Source organism: Dipodomys merriami, unplaced genomic scaffold, assembly GCF_024711535.1.
Source record: "Dipodomys merriami isolate MVZ:Mamm:240054 unplaced genomic scaffold, mDipMer1.0.p SCAF_56, whole genome shotgun sequence".
Classification (NCBI taxonomy): domain Eukaryota; kingdom Metazoa; phylum Chordata; class Mammalia; order Rodentia; family Heteromyidae; genus Dipodomys; species Dipodomys merriami.
In genome coordinates this window covers 6,520,700-6,540,060 of record NW_027206135.1, presented here as the reverse complement: position 1 = coordinate 6,540,060, position 19,361 = coordinate 6,520,700, and the positions used below count along the sequence as shown (strand labels likewise).

Here is a 19,361-nt window from a genome sequence, read left to right as displayed (position 1 = left end):
TGTGGTAGGTGTGATGGAGGAAGATGGAAAGGGCCTCTGAGTGAGAAGGGGGTGGAAAGACGAGAGGAAGCCCCTCCTCTCTTGTGGCTTATGACTGTGGCTGCCTTGACTGTATGTAGTGGGGTCAGGAGGAGAGTGGAGTCTGCTGGGCTTTAGAATACTTTCTGCCACCAACTCCTATCTCCTAACAGCCAACTCTGTTCATCTTCCCTGTTCTCTCCCTCCCCTTTTTAACCAGTGACCACATGGGACCAGCGAAGACCTATCACTCTGAGTCTAGAAACTTAATAATAAAATCCTCCAGTGCTCACTGCAGAAAGAGGCTCCTCCTCATAATTCAGCCAGCAGGCAAAGGAAACCACCAGCTTGTCGAGTGAAAAGTCACACTACCTCACATGCCCACCACAGACAGCCCCCAGAGCTATGTGGTTTGGTACTTGTAAAGTATGAACAACAGATTGCAGACATAGAAACCTGGTGAGAAGGCAAGAGAAGGCATCTGTATCATTTCAGGAAGGTGCTTGCTCATTCATTTGTTCATGTATCCATGCATGCATTTACTCATTCAGTGGTACTTACTAAGCACTATTATATGCCAGTCACTATCCTCAACACAGGGAATACCACTGCACACCAAAAAAAGAGGTCTCTTCTCTTGGGGTGCTTACATTCTAATGATAGAGGCCAATATTCAAATTGCCTTTCAAATAACATTGCAGCAGTAATGACTGTTATGAAGGAGAGATTATATGAGGCGAATTCCTAAGGCCAGAGAAAGGTCAGGGAAACTCTTAAATGATTAAAACTTGAGCTGAGATCTAAAATTGAGTACTACTAACAAGAAGAGGGGAAGGTAAAAGCCCCCTTCTAGGCAAAAGATAAAGCTTATGCAAAGGCCCTAGGGTAAAAGAACCTACAAGAACAAGAATCAGTGTGGCTGGACCAGACAGAATTACACTTCTAAAATGTAATTCATTATAGTATGAGAAGAGATTATAGTGGTCAATGCTGGATGCAGGCAAACTTCCTGGAAGGCTGTTACAGTGGCCCATGACAGAGAAAGCATAGTAAATCAGACAGCCATAGTAGGATAAAGATGGGGAGGTAAGAATGGTTTCAAGAGATATCTAAGGGACAGTGGGACTTCTTCCTCCAGTACTGTCTTGGGGATGTTTGCTTTTGATTTGCCTTTTGGAACTGGAGGAACCTAAATTAGAATCCAAGCCCACCAAGACTAGAGAATTGACTTTTCCCTCCAACCCCAAAAGACTTTCCCTTAGAGAAAAAAACAAAGAAGTGCACCAACCATTTCCAGTTTTAAGGCATCTGTATAGCCAAGAAAATCTGAAACATCAAAATTGGACTCAAAAGAATCAGTATCGCTAGTGCTCATAGTCAGCTGGCAGAAGCAACCAAAGATCCTCTCTAGAAGCAAACAGCATTATTAGATCTCAAGTTCTTCCTATAGTTTTTCACAAACGGAATTTCTCACATTATCAGAGATTGTGTGAGAAGTCAAGACCCTTGCTCATAAATAAGCATCTGCTTCTGGTGAAGAAATCCACACAGACTGCAACCAAGGAAGCAGCATGAGCTTTATCTCTCCTCCCCAGGACAGGAAGAGATTCACTGGAAACTTCCTCAGACCATGACTTTCAGTTTTAGCAGGCTAGAACCCTAACAATCTTGTTTATTACAAAATATCAAGATGGCCAACAAGATGAAAGAGTTCATAAATCATAAGACAATAACCCATAATATTTAAGGGTACAACTGAACATTGCCACACACTGCTCTAAGCATTTTATAAATGTCTATGTGATATGTATAGATACGTACTTCATTTAATCCTCATACCCAACATAATCCTGTAAAGATAAAGTGGTTGAAACCAAGATCATCTTTTGTCTTGTTGGGATTAGAGGGTATTTTTGGTTGTAACTATGGTTTTAGGTTCAGATATATTCCTTCTATAGAAAACATCAATTAATCGAATATTATTTTTGTTTTATGTAAATGCTAACACTGACCATATTACTAATTAGAAAAATCATTTGTTCTTTTTACTAGCATTTACCATGGATCTGGCATGTGATTCTCATTTATCTAGGAGACACAGGCATCAAAGGATGAAGGATGGATAAGAAAAGAACAATGTGTACAAGATGCATTCAGGACTCTAGTACTCAGGGCTGTCCAAAGAAATAGAACCTATAAGATATATAGAGATTATATAAAAGGAGATTTATTATAGGAACTGTGTCTGCATTAAAACAACCAAGATGTGTCATGATCTGCTGATTGCAAGCTGGATTACCAGTAAAGCAGGTGGTATAATTCAGTTAAAGTCTGAAGGCTTACAAAGGAATGAGAGGCAGGGAGATGTGATAGCTCTCACTCTGACTAATGGAGAGGGAGTAGGTAAGAGGCTATAGCCATAGTTCACACAAAGAATAAAGGGAAAGTAGTGAGCCAGGCTAGGCAGTGGTGGAAAAGAAAAAGATTAAGTGACATCTGGATCCATGACTTGAGTAACAGAAAGAAAATGAATTAGGTAGAGAAAGAGCTAAGCATGGAGCAGTATCAGTCCTGAGGAGGACTGTGATCCAGAAGGAGCAAGTGGTTCCTCCATAGGATATAACTGCCCCATGATTCTGAGGGTGGGGCCTCCCAACTATACTGAACATCCATTCCAGCCTGTTCCAGGGAGCAGGCCAAGGTAACTAAGCAGGTCCTGTCTTAAATGATCTAGGAGAAGGCAATGATACTGGGCCTCTTCAGCTTCCCTGAATCAACAGAAGAAGACTAAAATCATGAGAAAGCTCTGGTCCAGCCTAGCAGGAGAGAGGAAAGGTCAAATATACAATATGGGTCCTTCCATAACCATAAACACACAGGGTGAAATCCTTGGTGATACTTGTTGGAAGAGTTTATTGGAGTCCTGAAGCCCCAAGAAAATAGTCTGAAGGGAATAGCCACTGTAGTGAGAACTCAGTCATCTGCTATAAGGTCCCTGAATCTCAGAAACTAGGACTGGTTTGCCTGCGGGTCTTAGAGGCCAACCAGCAACAAACTTCTTCAGAACTCAACTTAAAATGCTTCCTACCTCCTGCTCCACTGGGATCTCCAGTAGAAGAGTGGCTGAATCCCTAAAGATGCAGCAACTCTCTCCCCCACTGTGTCTTTCAGCAGGGAAAAAAGGGAAAGCTAAGTCAGCATCATTATCTCCCTACCCACTTATGGAAGATACATACCCCGTCAAGCCTAAGCTCCTCCCACCTCTCCATTAGCTCCAGTAGGTCTTCTCCTTCTACTCCAAAACCACCTACTGCTCACCCATCTTGCCCTCTTGAGAATGATATCCCTGGAGGGCCGGGATTCATTTTCTACCTTTTCTGTTTGCCCTAGAACTTCTGTTCAGGGTGTGTGCTCAGACTCCTAGGCAGACTGATAAGCTAGATATTTGTGCAGAAGTAGGACACTAAGACCAGGTGGGAGCTTCTGCTACTAAATGAGATGTTGACTGTGCAAGCAAAGGTCAGAATACTGTCCCCAGGCCTCATGGAGAGATTGAGGACAGACCCTTCTTGCAACAGCACAGTCTAAGGGTCCAGAGATATCCAGATGTAATTCACAGTGCATCCTCTGCTGTGTATTGATGATACCATGTCTATGCTCAAAAGTCCCGGAGCTCAGTGTGACATGGGGCTGGGCCAGGTGCTTTGTGTATGCAAAATGAACAGACTGAAGACAGAGAACCCCTCTGGACTTCCACTTCACAGACAGAAAGAACAAGGCAGTATCACCCCCAATCCTACAGCATGAAAATACACATGAAGAACAATAGAGGCAGGATCTGTCCAATCTGTTCTAGAGCTTAAGGCTTATGACACTTAGCTTCTCATTTGATTTCTAGAACAACCCTGTAAAGTAGTAAGGGAGGAACACATCTGTTCCATTTCACAGGCTCAGAATGCTTACTTAGGTAACGTGTCCAACATCTCAGTTATTTAATCCAACCCCAAATCCCATGGATTTGATCTCATGCCTGCACAGAGTAAAGGAACAGAAGCATGGAACTATGTTGCAATTACACCTTTCCCCATCCAGATGCTGAAAAGAGCTGGCTCCCAGAGGATAGAGCCTTGGAGCTTTCTCCCAATCCTTTGCACTCCGATGCATCTACTTTCCATCTCCTTTCCCCAGTCCATGCATCCCATGCTCTTCTTCAGTAATCCACATTGCTGTTGTTTGCCATAGACAAGAGCACTTGGGTGAGGCAGCAAGAGCAGCCACTGACAACAGCTAACCAAGACTGGCTCAACAGAGTCACAGAGCATGGGAGAAAGCCACTCTGCTACTCAGCCTCAGCCCTGTGTGCTAACCAGTTTGCTCTGGGGACAGCTCAAATGTGCAAATTAAGATCCCATAGACCCAAAGGAGAAGGCAAGGGAGAAGGCGAGGGTTCTGCCACTCAGGGGAATGACACTGCCACAGTCTCCTAAACAAAGCTAATCTAAGTCATGGCAAAAACCTCAGGAGAGGAGAGGACAGGTGGCCTGTGAGGCACTGCTTGGAAATAAACTCTCCTTGTCTCTCATCCCAAAAACTGTCATGAGATAGCTCCACCTGAGAAGGAGCCCCACAGAGCAGAACTGCCAACCACAAGGCCTTCTGGCTGCAGTCAGGACCAGGCACCTCAGTACTGGAGTGTTCCACTGCCTGCATACCAGCTATCTGGCCTCTTCTGTTTCAGTGTCATCTTTGCAGGTGGGGCCATGAGGACCCCAGGGACCTAGTTACTCCTTCTTTCACTATCTGTATGAGTAATTAACGGTCTGAGTCCAAAAGTGGCTCATGACTTCACTACTGGCCAGATTAGCCAGGTGTGTTGTGTGTGTTCTCCACCCACTCCTACTGTTTCCTTGGCATTTCCCCCTGCTAAAATTTTACAAAATTTCTTTAAGGAGAATAATAGCACCCTCCTATATCTGTTTAGAGGTTAGCTCTCAGAAGAAGAAAGTGGTCTTATTTTAGTAATGAAGAAGCTCAAAGCCCCATAAGTGCATTGTGGCAAAGCCCAGCTCCCAGAGCCTGCTACTCATTTAGAAATTCTGCTTAAGTTGATCAGAAACAGATCCTGGGTCCCTATAGTTTTTAAGAGATTCTCCGTAGCAATTCTATTGTAGACATTTTCTTTTTGTGGGCACATGTTAGCCTTATAAACAAAAAGGGGAAATGGAAATGTTAGGAGAAGGCAGTGACAGTGACTAAGTCTAACACGTGCCTAGAAGAGGTGATTCCTTGTTAAAACTTGAACAAAAAAGTCCTTTAACAGAGCTGGGAAGGTGGCTCAGTGGTAGAGCACTTGCCTTTTTTGCATGAGGCCCTGGATTCGATTCCTCAGCACCACATAAGCAGCAGGAAAAAAAAAAAAAAGCTGGAAGTGGAGCTGTGGCTCAAAGTGGTAGAGTGCTAGCCTTGAGCTGAAGAGCTGAAGGACAGCACCCAGGCCCAGAGTTCAGGCCCATGACTGGACTCCCCCCCTCCAAAAAAAAGTCCCTTAACAGTCATCGTGGGTTCAAGGAGTGGAAGGCTAGTGGCTGTCTTGTGGGAACTGCAGCTTTCTAGTGCCCTTACCACAGAATCCCCCAGAAGCCTAGTATTTACTTTCTCCCTGGAGCTACTCTGGCTTTACCTGGACCAAGCTAGTGGGAAGCATCCCACAGCAGTGTAGTGCAGACACCAGACAGACCTTTCTCTCTACACACTGGAGCTGGTGTGTGGAGCTGGGGCAATGCTACCTTATGTATGCAGCTTTGCTCACCCTACATACTTAGTACAGTAATTCAGTGGGCTCAGTTCAAATCCTGCTCCTTTACTGGAGCTTTGTCTAGCCATGCTTTCCTTGAGTTTATGAGTTTAAGTAGTACTTCATTCCGCTTCCTACAAATAGTCATGTGTATATTTCCTGGGAGTCCATATGCTTCACAAAGAGAGAAGATGAAAGGCAACGAACATCTATGTAAAAAAAGTAAAGTCCGGTGGATTAACCTTATAGTGAACTATGGTCAGTGTGTCAGGCTTCTTAGTATGAATCCTGTTTCTAGATTCAAGTGAAGGGAAAATGACACAAAGGAGTCAGGTACAGGACACAAATCCCACACAGACAGACACTTGTCATATGCACTATACATATTGTTTTACTGAATCTTCCCTACACACTTATAAAATAGATATCCTTGTTCTTGTCATACAGCTGAAGGCTTGAGACTTAAAGAACTTCAGAAATTTGCCAATAACTTCCCCCCCCCCCCCCCCCAGCTAGGGAGCAGCTAAGTGTGAACTCAAACCCAAGGGCATCGGACCTGGAACGAATTCTGTTTGACTCCACTGCGCTGATATCCTCATGCCGAGTTCATCCCCATATCACACTGATGTCACCTTTTCCCTGCCACTCACACAGCAGAGAACCTGGCACTTAAGATGCCCTAACCACTGATTCTAGAATTTAGCTGAGGAACTGTGGAAATGTTTTAAAAGTAAGACCATCTTATGCATTCTCACCATTAGCCTAAGAGATGCCCCTGGAGATAGTAGTCACCAACAGCCTGGCTAGAGAGCATGAGTGGGTAAGCTCCTAGATACGTGTGCTCTTCAAGGTGGGAGGAAATGAAGAGCAGGAGGAATGTTATATTCTGAATCCTTGGTTGGGGCACTGCAGTTTTCTGAGTCCATTCTTACTATACCCACCTCTGTATTTCCATGGCTTTCCTACAGCTAGGTTATACTAAGCTGCATCACAGATCACCAACCATCTTTCAGGCAGTCATCTGTAAGTGGGAGTAATACTACCTGCCTTATTCATAGCACAAGATTGTCATAGGGATCGTTTTTTAAAATCCCAATGAATGTCTTGTTTTGTTTTGTTTTTGGTGCTAGTCCTGGGGGTTGAACTCAGGATCTGAGCTTTTTGTCTCAAGATTAGTTAGCACTCTACCACTTGAGCCATAGGTCCATGTCCAATTTTTTAGTGCTTAATTGGAGTGGTTAATAAGAGTCTTATGAATTTTCCTGCCTGGGCTGGCTTCAAACTGTGATCCTCATATCTCAGTCTCCTGAGTAGCTAATATTATAGGCCTGGAGCCGGTGAAGTGACTGTTTTCAGTGACCCACCAACCTTTAGGCATATTGAAGAGATTTGTCAACATATTAAGGGGACACCTAAAAGCTCAAGTGGAGAAAAGCCTGAAGACATATGTTTCTGACAACCAGCACAATCTAATTTTCCCCTGAAGGAGAACGGAAGTGAAAGGCTTAAACTCAGAACTAAACCACTCGTCATTAATTTCTTAAGACTAGTTTTCTCTAACTTTCAACTACCGAAGCCCATCTCTTGCCATCTCTCAGATCCTTGGGAGTAAGAGGAATCAGAATTTCCATGTGCCAGTCTTGAGATCCTCTACTGAAGTCATTTATGGGACATGGAAAACTAGATGCATAATGAAGGGTGCTTCTCCAGTGCTAGCAGAAGAAAAAGTGCAAAAACACAGGACCAGCTCTAGACCACAAATCCTAAAGTACTACATCCCCGTGAGTTCTTAAAAACCTGAAAGTTATACTCACTAGACACTATGTTGAAAATGAACTATGCAACTTGTGGGTGGGAAAGCAAAGGAAAACAGAGAGTAAGGGAAGTGGTGATACTGTCTAAAAAGAAATCTATTCATTACCTAACTTATGTAACTGTAACTCCTTTGTACATCACCTTCATAATAATAATTTTTTAAAAAATTTTAAAAGACTCAGAAAACATGCTTAAAATGACAAGCTAAAGAAAAAGTGAGTCTCCCAAAGTACCACCCCCCGCCCAAGGACCAACTCCTAATGATACACTTCCTCTGGCAAAGTTGCCACCTTCTAAAGTTTTCAGAACCTCCCAAAATCCAGGAAGCAGCTGATCTCTATCTTGTGTCCCCATCATTCAGCCTCTCTAGAAATGCCCAGGCCCTTGTGTATCATCAGTAGAAGAAATATGAAAGAAAGAAGATACAGTACAGAGGCATACACAGGCAACACAGGTATGCAGAGCCTGGCTCCCCTAGCAGAAGCACATTCAGTGAACATTTTCCATCGTTAGGTTAGCCAGTGTTCAGTGCATGTAGAAGAGACTAGGGTAGAGAACATGGTAAACTTACACTTGAGGAGGACAGAGAGGAACAAGAAAAACCCTGGAGAATGACCCATAATTTCCATCCAAAGATTGGTCTGCTTCACAGCAGCTATTAGATCATACATGTGTAAATGTCAGATACAAACATTTCCAGTTTCAAGCATTAACAACTTCAATCATATGCAGTTTTTAGTCACAAGATATGAAAATGAGGAGACACAAAAGAAAGAGTAAGAATCACTCTATTGAGCACTTTAAAAGCCAGTGCTAACAATGCCACAGCTTTGCTGTAAGCCCTTCAGGATTTTAGCATTCTCTACAAGGTTAAAAGTTCCAGAGTTAAGAACCTGATAGGACAGGGGTCTTTATAATCAGTTTACATCTTGCCAACAACCCTAGGTTCATGTTCTTTCATCCAAGTTCACACCTGAAGTCAAATCTGCAGGTTGCTTCTAAAGTAGTCTGCTTACTATTTCTCACTTGTGTAAATGTAATTGTACTTAGTAGTGCAGCTTTGTTTATACTAGATTACCCTAGTGTCTGCCACTTACCTTACTCTAAAATCTTCCTATTTCCTGTCTGAAAGCATAAAAAAAAGATTTCCTGGAAGCCGCAAGTTATATTGGTATTGGAACATCTGTCTTTTCCTGCTCCTGGACTTTGGCACTTCCGTTTTGGGTTTTTAATTGTGGACTTGAACAGTTTCTCTCCTACCATCCCTACCATAACTTTACCTCCCAGTTCTCAAGTGTTTATATCTGAACTGTTGGTAGTTCAAATTGAACAAGCTGAGTAGCACTGTGGCTCAATTGGTAGAGTGCTCGCCTTGAGCTGAAGAGCTGAGGGACAGTGCCCACGCCCAGAGTTCAAGCCCAGTGAACGACCAAAATAAAAAAAACAAAACACCAAATTGAACAAGTTGGTGAACTACCAATTTCTCTGATTATCAGGTCCTCACACTCAGATTGAATCATTGGATTTTCTGGTTCTCCAGATTGCAGAAGTCAGATTATGGGAACTCTTGGCCCCCATAATTACAGCAGCCAATTCCTGTAATAAATATTTTTTAATATTTATTATATCTATTATGTTGTTACATTTTACTATTATATCTATATAATAAATATTTCTAACATACCTAATAATTAATAAATAGTTCTCTTTCCATTTTTTTGCCTCCATATCCTATTACTTCACTGTCTTTATCTCTGTGACTATTTATTTCTCTATAGATAGGTAGATAGGTAGACAGACAGGCAGACAACACAAAGGTTTCTGTAGGAGCTAAACACTATGTCTAATGGCTATAATCCTGCTACTTAGGAGGAGGAGATTGGAAAGATAGTTCAATACCAACTCAAGCAAAAAGTTTGCAAGCTCTTCATCTCAAGCAATAAAAAACCTGGGCATTCTGGCACACACCTGTCACCCCAGCTATATGGGAAACATAAATAGAAGAACTATGTTTAACCCAGGCAGAGCCAAAAGCAAGACCTTACTCAACTGGGCACCAATGGCTCATGCCTGTAATCCTAGCTACTCAGGAAAGCTGGGATCCACAGATTAAGGTTCAAAGCCAGACCAAGCAAACAAATCTAAGACATTCTTATTTTCAATTAACCAGCAAAATGCCAGAAGTAGGGGTGGGCTCAAGTGGTAGAGCACCAGACTTGAGCAAATTAGCTAATCAAGTCTTCAAGACCTAGGATCAGATGGGTGCTGGTGGCTCACACCTATAATCCTAGCTAATCAAGAGGCTGAGATTTGAGGTTTGTGACACAAATCTGGCATAGGCAAAACATTCCCTGTGAGACTTTTATCTCCAACTAACCACTCAGAAACCAGAAGTGGTGCTGTGGCCTAAGCGGTAGAGCACTAGCCTTGAGCACAAAAAGGCTCATGGACAGTTACCAGGCACCACAACTGACAAAAAAAAAAAAAAAAGACCTAGTATCAGCACAAACAAAAAACTAAAGACACTATTTAAAGATCAACCTGGTGATTTTGTTCCTAGTCCTTGGGATTTTTATGTAGACAATTTTAATTTGGAAGAAAAATGGGCAATGTGAGTTTTTGAGGTCAATGTCACTTGCCAACTCAAGGTTATTCCCTGGGACTCTTAGAATCCCTCTGTTATTATGTAACACATTGCTATTCTTTCTCTTTCAAGACCTTATTTCTTCTCATAGCAATGGGAAGGATTAGCATTAGTTGAAACTCTTTCCTTAGAAATCATTGCAACAAGTGGTGCTGTGGCTCAAGTGCTAACCTTGAGCTGAAGAGCTCAGGGACAACACCCAGAGTTGAAGCGCTTAGTTCAAGCCCCATGACCGACCAAAAAAAAAAAAAAATCAGTAAGAAATCATTGCAACAAGTCTGGGAATATAGCTTAGTGGTAGAGTGCTTGCCTAGCATGCAAGAGGCCCTGAGTTCAATTCCTTGGTACCATATAAACAATAAATAAATAAAAGACATAAATTGAAAGAAAAAAGTACTAAAAATAGTTTTAAAAAGAAATCATTGCAACACATGTTAATTAAAGAGGAAGGTGAGTAGAACACACTTGGTAAACTCTTGCTCAGATAGGCAGTGGAGTTTAATCATCACTTGCTTCATCCTAATGTTTAGCCAACTTTGGATTCCACTTCTAGCCTTGAGGACAAATCTGTTTGCTGGATTTCCAGAACTGCTTTCCACTCTGGTCTGGTCACTTATGTTTGGATCAAAACTGGCCACACTTGAAGTCATGAACATCAGTTCCTGCTCCGAGTTTCAGAATGGCTATGAGTCACCACATGTCTAGTTAGTTCCACATGAAACTCACACCAACCCAAAGATTTAAGACCTCTTAAGCTCACCCACAACTTACACCTGACCTATAGTGTAAGTGAAAATCTATGCATTTCATGATAGAATTTATCCCTTGTCTTCTGAATCTACTTTGGTTATTATTTTCTGGCACAAGAGCTAAGGGAATGTTTACTCCACTCCCTTGCTGGTACTCCCTCTTCTTGTACCAGATCAGGTAGCATCTGATTTTGAGAGTCTTCCCTGAAAACTCTTCGATGGATAGTCCCCAAAATCTTTGTAACATGAAGGTCTGATCCTCTGGACCATTACTATGGGACCTTACCTTTACCATCTGAGTTCTTTATTTGTCTAGGTAGAGACTGAATTATTCAGCAGCTGCTGCTTCTTTTGCTCCTCTTCTTCTCTGTCATTCTTTTTCAGATAGGGTCTTGTTTCTACCAAACTCACAATCCCCCTGCTTTGAAGTGCCAGAATTAGAGGAGAATACCACCACAACCTAACAGAGCAGTAGCTTGTTAAAGATATTTTATTGTCATTGTCTTAATCCCCTTGGAGTTGTTGCAGTAAATCCATGTACTGTTTCCTGCACAGAATTCATCCCCAAGCCTTAACCTTTAGGAGACTCTATGAAGGCTTTTTCACATGACTCTACTTCTGCACTAGACTGAACATGACTATTTCTTCCTTTTGCTACCAATACAGAGCTGAGGAAACAAGTCTTCAAGGTTTTATTAACTATGCCCTTGTGTGCTCTTTTGGTTTGTAAGTGGTACCACTACCATATCACAAGGATGCTGATGCATCTTCTGAAATCTCTACAAAAATCTTATCTGAAAAACAAGCAGCTACTACCTCTCTCCTGGTATCATAGGGTTGGAGAAGCAGGAGGACCTCATAAACCTTGGTGCCCTTGCAGACAGTAGTATATCACAATGTCCTAAATTGAGGCAGACATACCTGGATGTGACACTATCCTTCTTGTCACCTGAAGGGTCTCCTTAGCATATTAATATTCCAGATACTAAGCTTCTTCTTGCAGCCTATGGGCTTTAAATATTTCTCTATTTGTCTCTTGCATATTCATAGCATTTACTCTTCTCAACTCAAAACTCTATCATAGGCAGTCAAATGTTGGAGTGGATGTGAACTAACCACCCTTCATACAGTCCAAATAGCTGTGAAAATGAATCCAGCCAAGACACAAAGATCAATGGTGTTTGCTGTAATACTTTTTTTCAAGTAGAGAATAGCCTGAATGTCCATTTAGTGGACTAATGTCCACTAATGTCCATTTAGTGGAATCTAACTAAATACATGATACTATGTGCATGCAATGACAAGTTCTATCTTCTATAGAGAAATCAAACACTGATATGTAACATACACTAAAATAAAGTATTGAATAAAAAAAAATCCCAGGATACTATATTATATGGTAATAGTTGAGTTAGATAAGATGTGTCTATATACTTGTATAGGCATAGAGAAGTTTTAAAGAAAATATTTTTTAAAAGTCTTACCAGTGGGGGTCTGGGTAGGTGGCTTAGTGGTAGAGCGCTTGCTTTGCATGCATGAGGCCCTGGGTTTGATTCCTCAGCACCACATAAGCAGGAAAAAAAAAGCCAGAAGTGGTGCTATGGCTCAAGTGGTAGCGTGGTAGCCTTGAGCTGAAGAGCTGAGGGACAGCACCCAGGCCCATAGTTCAGGCCCCACACCCGGACCCCCCCCCAAAAAAAAAGTCTTACCAGTGACTACCTCTAGGGAAGGAATTAGGAATCCCAAGTCAAGAGAAAATATTTTTTACTGTGGACTTTCTGTACTGCTGATTATTTTTTAAACAACTGTGTGTATTGCTCATTTGACAGTTCCTTAAAGTGCTTAAAATACCTCTTCCACATAAGATATTCATATTTATCCAAAAGAGCTTCCCTTCTTCTTGGTCTAGATACAGTCTCCAGTGACAGCATCAGTCCTCTCCCTGCAGCTGTGGCCAGGTAATCCCTTCCCTGTAAGATGTGCTATGTTTGACTCCTATTCATGATACTCTATGGCCTTGGAGTCAATATGTTTTCTCTGGTCTTCACTGGATGTTCCCAGTGGCTCAGGAAGTTCTTCATACTTAGTAAGTGGCTTAATTACTGCTTGTTGCTTGGCTCATTATCTTGGTGAGGTTTAAAATTTGCACACTATAGTATGTATTCCACACTGCAGCATTTCCGGCTATCTCAAGATCTACATGGTATTCAACACTTGAACCGCCAGTAGTCAGTATCTCTGGGGTTAAATAGAGTGTTCGTACTCCCATTGTTTTTTGCTGCCTCTGTTCACCAAACTCCTTGACTCTACAATGCAGCCCCAATACTTCTCTCAGTCTCTAGCCATTTTGGGCATTTATTTATCTGGTTTCTCACTTTTTATACTTGTTTTAAGATGTGATCTGCATTTGTCTCTAGGAAGAAGCCGGTCTGGCCATGTTTCCAAAGGTGAGGGATGAGACTGGGCATGAGTGAGTACATGCCTTGGCTGTCTTCATGAGACTCATGGAACCAAGTGCCTGGTTCTCTGTTCCACAATGTGTGCAAGGTCTAGTAGCCCACCCCAAAGTCAGGCCCTTCCAGCAGAATTTAACAGATGTGTGTTGATTGATCACCCATAAGTGCCTTTGGCTGCTGCAGAGATAAAAATTCAGTATAGAGAAGAAGCATAAATTCAATCCAGGCAAAGAATTCAAACTGCCTCTATCTAACATTAAAAATTGTATATTACATTTACATGCTAAATGCAGGGTGAAATGATTGAAGTACCAGCTTCTAAGCAGCAGCATCTGCAGGAGTCTGCAGTAAGTCCTAGTTTACCCTCAACTCTTCCTTGGTCTTAGACTCTAAATCTTGATCCCCACAGCTTGCTGAAGGGGTTGGCTTGAAAACACAGGGAACCCAGCATAGTGTCTGCCTCATCTTCAGCTCTCAACATCTGAGCCTTCCCTCCAGGGTATACCATGGGACCATCCGACAGACCTAGAACTTAAATAGAATGTGGTTTCTAAGAGGCTGCTCCTGTAAATAACACAAAATATGTATCTAATCATGTGCCATTGTCAATCAAACATCACACTGTAGATAAATTTGGCCTCAATCACCAAATTACCAAGACAGTGAGTACTCTGGGTGATTTTTCTATTCAAAGATGGACCGGTTCTACATCACCTCTCTTTCCTGCCTTGCTGCCCCTTATGGTCAATTGGCCAAAGGGAAAGGTGAAAATGGGGGAGAGGGGTCCCCTGCATTTGAGTGAAGCCCAGGCTCTGATTTTCAGCAAGAGCTGCCAGCCAACTAACAGCGGAAATCACGGCCTCATGGGGGAAAGTGGCTTCCTCTTTCTTGGAGTAACCATCTCTTTCCTTGACCTTGCTGTGGAAGGTGATCCTGAGCAAGGGGAGGACCCAGAAATGGAACAGGTTAGAAATAGAAGGAGGGTATCTCTACTCTACATGTTCATAGAGCTTTATAGACAAAATAAGCCAGAATGTGACCAACTCAACCTCTCCACCCATTCTTGTCTGGTCTACAAATTGCTCTTGTAGGGACTGTTAGAAATCATTTTCTAAACAAAATATAGACCCTGAGTACATTTCGGTATTATTTCCATTCACGAGTTTGTTCCATAGATACATATAGATACATATAGATACATAGATACATATGACATCATTTGTTGTGTTGATTCCCAGAGCAGGTATAAAAGAAGGCAAGATCGGCTGCAACATTTAGGGGTAAATATCAAAGCTCTCCAGCTCCTTGTGGCTCAGTCAGGAAGGGTTATGGTCCTTGGGGCATTGATTTCCAACCTGCAGAAGAAAAGGGGAATCTTTCAGACCCTCATACCTGAAGATCCTTATAATGCTCCCCTAGGATGTGGATGAGTATCCCCACCACATAAATTAAGAAAATGAAGCTTAAAGTCTTTTACTTCATATGAATTTCTACTCAGTTCTTCTTGCTCCAATTCCAGTGCTCTTTCAACTACAGACTGCAGCTTTGTATTCCCTCATATCACTTGGCCCATACCATGTCCTTTAACCGCCTGCACTACTCAGGGGGTTAAACATTGGACTCTAATGTTGGAATGTCACCCAAGAGCTAGTGATTCCTGAATGCACCCACTCAGCCTCTCCTCTGGGGCCAAAGACATTTTTTTGTTGGTTGTGGGGCTTGAATGCAAGGCCTGGGCACTGTCACTGAGCTTTTTCATTCAGACTAGTACTCAACCACTTTGAGCCACAGCACCAGTTTCAGTTTTCTGTGATTTAATTAGAGATAAGAGTCTCATGCACTTTCCTGCTTGGGCTGGCTTTGAACCGCAATCCTCAGATCTCAGCCTCCTGAGTAGCTAGGATTTTAGGTGTGAGCCACTGGTGCCCAGCTTTCAACAACATTTTCATTGGATACAGATGGAGGTTTACATATCATATGAGGCTAATGGGTAAAGGTAATTCCCATGCCTTAATTTTTCTCAATATAAATGGAGGCTAGGGATGTAGCTATGTGGTATAGCACTTACTTAGGATATGCAAGGTCCTGAGTTGAATCCACAGCAGCACAAAACACAGGAGGTAGGGAGGAGAGGAGTATGATAATAGCTAGCTTATAGTATTCTGTGAGCACTTAATAAGATCACATTATGTGAAGACACTAGCAGATTGCTTTATAGATGGGAATCAATTCAGTGGCCAAGCTCAGTGGTCACTTTGATCAGTGTTCACCTCAGCAGAAGCTTAAGCTCACCTACCTCCCTAAATGATTCCTAACCACTAGCTGACTTAAGAAAATCCTATTTTCCCCTCTTAAACCCTCCCCTGTGTCCCCACACATGCACTCTTTCAAGGAAGATGCCCCATTTGTAGTCCATAGCCTACAAACTAGCTTGGGCAAAGCCCTAGTTTTGAATCCAAGATACCTACTAGTCAACTCTAACCACATGATGTAAACTTGGGTTAGATCTCTACTCTTATGGAGCTTCCGTGTCTTCATTTGGTTTAGAGGGTCCTTGCAATCCCTACAACTCTGAGACTCTATGGATGACCCTTTTGTAACTGTACCCTTTGTGGTTGGATCCTTCTAGACTTGCTTGTAGAGTTCCAGAATCTTACCTCTTCGTAGATGGTGCAAGTGCCAGAAGAACTGTGATTCCTCTTCTTGATTCCAAAATAGAAATTCAGAGGGTTAAAAATAAATATGTATATTGTCTCTAAGAAGCACTCCAGTAATAGGTAGAGTTTTCATAATGGAATCCAAAGCATTTAAATCTGGCACCTGAAAACATCTTATGGCCTCATAACTATCTCTCATGGCGAGACCTACGTTGGTTGAATGACTTGTTGGAAGGAAGTGAGTGAAAAATCTGAACATCTGTCTTAAAGCCCTTCAAACACATACCCCTGACTTGTATGGCCTTCTACAGTTTCATGGAGTCCCAAGTTCCTGCTTGCTCTGCCATACTCTAGCTTATAATTTCATCCTGTGGCTCACTCATGGCAATACCTTCTCTCCTTATCCCCTTCCACACCTGTTAAAAAGATGAGCATGGAGTGGCGTGCCAGTACCTCATGCTTATGGTCCTAGCTATTCAGAAGGCCATGATCCAAGCACTGTGGCTTGAAGCCAGCCAAGGCAGGAAAAGTCTTTGAGACTCTTATCTTCAATAAATTACAAAAAAGCCGCCAGGAGTGGAGCTGTGGTTCAAGTGGTAGAGCATCAGCCTTGAGCAAAAATGCTCAAGGACAGCACCCAGAGCCTGCGTTCAAGCCCCAAGACCAGCACCCTCACACCCACCCCCCCCACACACATACAGGATGAGCATGGGCCCCTGGGATACTCACTTCAGTGGTCCCAAGTACATATGTGAGCTATGTCTGAGCTTAGTTTAGAGAAAGATTTGAGTGAACCATTATAGCTACCCTAGTCCAGAAACCTGCACCATCAGAGGACTAACAAGAACCTTTGAACCCTGGAAGTCAACATTGTGTTTCTCTACTGCATTCCACTTTTCCAACTCTAGGAAATACTGGATAATGGAAAACATCCAGTATCTCTCTCACCACAGCCCCAGCTGGCCTACTAAAGATCTTTTAATCACTGCACAAAAGATCTCTTTTCTATCTCTGTCCTTTGTCTCTCTCAAGAAGTCCGAGGAAACCCTATAATCCATGGCTGAGTCTCACAACTATTATTTTTCTTTAGCCAGAAGCAGAAAGGTACTTCTTCTTCTTGGTCCATTAACATTTAAAAGAAGCTGCTCAGACATTCACAATGGAAGACAACTCATTGGACTTGCACACTTACTCTGCAAACACACCCACATGTGCACATGCAAAATACACATCTGTATCCCCAGAGGATGAGACTCACCTTCCGAGAATGATGTATCATTGAATATAATGTTTTAGTAGTTTCTTGTGATGTGGAGGCTGAACACTAATTAGAAGACAAAAGTATTTCAGAAACAGATCCAAAACAACCCTGGGGAGATTATCTCCTTCATCCCTCTGCCTCAACCCTGCCTACGTGAAAGCTGTGTTAGTGGGAAGAACCTTAGACTAGCCAGGAGGTCTGTCAATCTAATGTCACAACTAATGACAGCTCCCATATGTTGAGCATGTGTCTTGTATATATATTCTTTCTTGATCCTTATTCCACTCCTGTAACATGGAAAGGACTGGAATTTTCTCCGGCCACAGATAAGGTTACAGAAGACTGAAAATTCCATATCAAAATACTGTATGCACAGGAATGGCCAAGATCGCTAGGATACTTTTCCTCAACAGCTTAGTTTTCCTTCAACAGCTTAATGTTTCCCTCTGGCAACATGAGACCTGGAATAAGTGTCCTCTAGGACAGGTAAAGCCATTCTCCCTTTTAATATGGTCAAGAAGAGGAAGGTGATTTTCACAGGATACTCTAGTCCAAGAGTTCTTGTTTTCCTTTCCCTAGAGTTCAGTGTGGCTGAAGCCAGAAAGTTGGAAGATATTAATTATAATGCAATTTCTTGAGCACATACTATGTAGTCCAAGAAGCTTGAGAACATTGCTGCTCCTGATCTTCCATTTTTATACAAATTTTTAGCATCCTTTGGAAGAGATTTCCTGCCCTCACTTCTCAACAAAGTCATCTTAGGTATCAGTATTAGAGGATGAGCAAATTTCTGTTGTCTTAGGATATTAGAGCCAGTGTAGAATGAGGTAAAGTGCAAATTCAGAAGCCATTGGCTCAGCTTTGCTACTACCCAGCTGTACGGTCTTACACATATTAGTTAACCTGTCTCTCAGTTTCCTCATCTATAATATGGGGTTTAACCTGTAAAGTATTAGGACTACATTATGAGGCTATCACATGAGATTTATTAAAAAATGAATATTACCATTAATTCTAAATAAGATAAAGGGACTGGCATGTGGATTCTTTCCTGGGGCCTGAACTCAGGACCTCTCACTCTCACTTGGCTTTTCATTCAAGGCTGGCACTCTAGCACTTGATCCATATCTCCATTTCTAGCTTTTTTCTAGTTAATCAGAGACAAAATCTCATGGACATTTCTGTCTGAGCTGGCTGACAACCTCAGTCCTTAGATCTCAGCCTCTTGAGTAGCTAGGATTACAGGCGTGAGCCACCAGCTCTGAAAATAGTTTTAATGGGTAAAGGGGATAAATAGTATAGAGGCTTCAATTATTAGAATTAGCCATAAAGAAAACAAAAGTTAGGTCCTGTAACAAGATAAGCTAGGCCTTCTGGCAAGTTTGAGAGAAGGAGGAGGGCCTGCATTGGGCTTTCAGCTGTTTAAAACACTCCAGAACATACTACTCCAGATAATTTGTTAATGCACCAATGGGGACACTGTCTTCTGGACCTGGGGAGCACTAAAATCTCATTCTGCCATTCAAGGGTATGAATTAGGAAGCCCCATGGATAAAGAATGGAAGGGATTAGAGAAACCAGAGTGGTACCTGGAGCTCGACCATAGAGTAGATGGTGCTCTCTTCTCCAGGAGATTTCTGCTCTTCATTCTGCTTCTGTACAAGGAACAGTTAGACACATGAGGTGACAAGAGCAGACAGCAGATCCTGTCCAGGTTTGGAGTGAGTAGAGAGACAACACAAAGAAAAGGGGACTCCAGGAGAAAGGAGATGGTAGGATGGAGAGAGCCTCATCATTGGATACCCCAGAATGAGAAAAGACACGAAGAGCAATTAGTGGTGGAGCAGTATCAAGAGTAAGGAACCACACAGGTGTGACAGGATTCAAGCCACATGCCCAAAGGACTCCTTGCCCCTGCCTTCACTTCAGTAACTTAGAAACTCTCCTGTGCTTTTTCTGACTTCTGG

The 19,361-nt window shown here is 42.3% G+C and overlaps 1 protein-coding gene across 1 annotated transcript in view; it reads right to left on the bottom strand.

The window, feature by feature from the left end:
* Positions 1-13,846: 13,846 nt before the first annotated feature.
* Cd244 (CD244 molecule) overlaps positions 13,847-19,361 on the bottom strand; it is a 31,862-nt gene continuing 26,347 nt past the window's right edge. Inside the window, exons 6-9 of the mRNA XM_070000043.1 lie at positions 18,984-19,049; positions 17,392-17,457; positions 16,134-16,178; positions 13,847-14,831 (exon numbers count right to left, since the gene is read on the bottom strand). Coding sequence (XP_069856144.1) covers positions 14,793-14,831; positions 16,134-16,178; positions 17,392-17,457; positions 18,984-19,049 — 216 coding nt within the window. The 3' untranslated portion in view covers positions 13,847-14,792. The remainder of the gene's footprint in view (positions 14,832-16,133; positions 16,179-17,391; positions 17,458-18,983; positions 19,050-19,361) is intronic.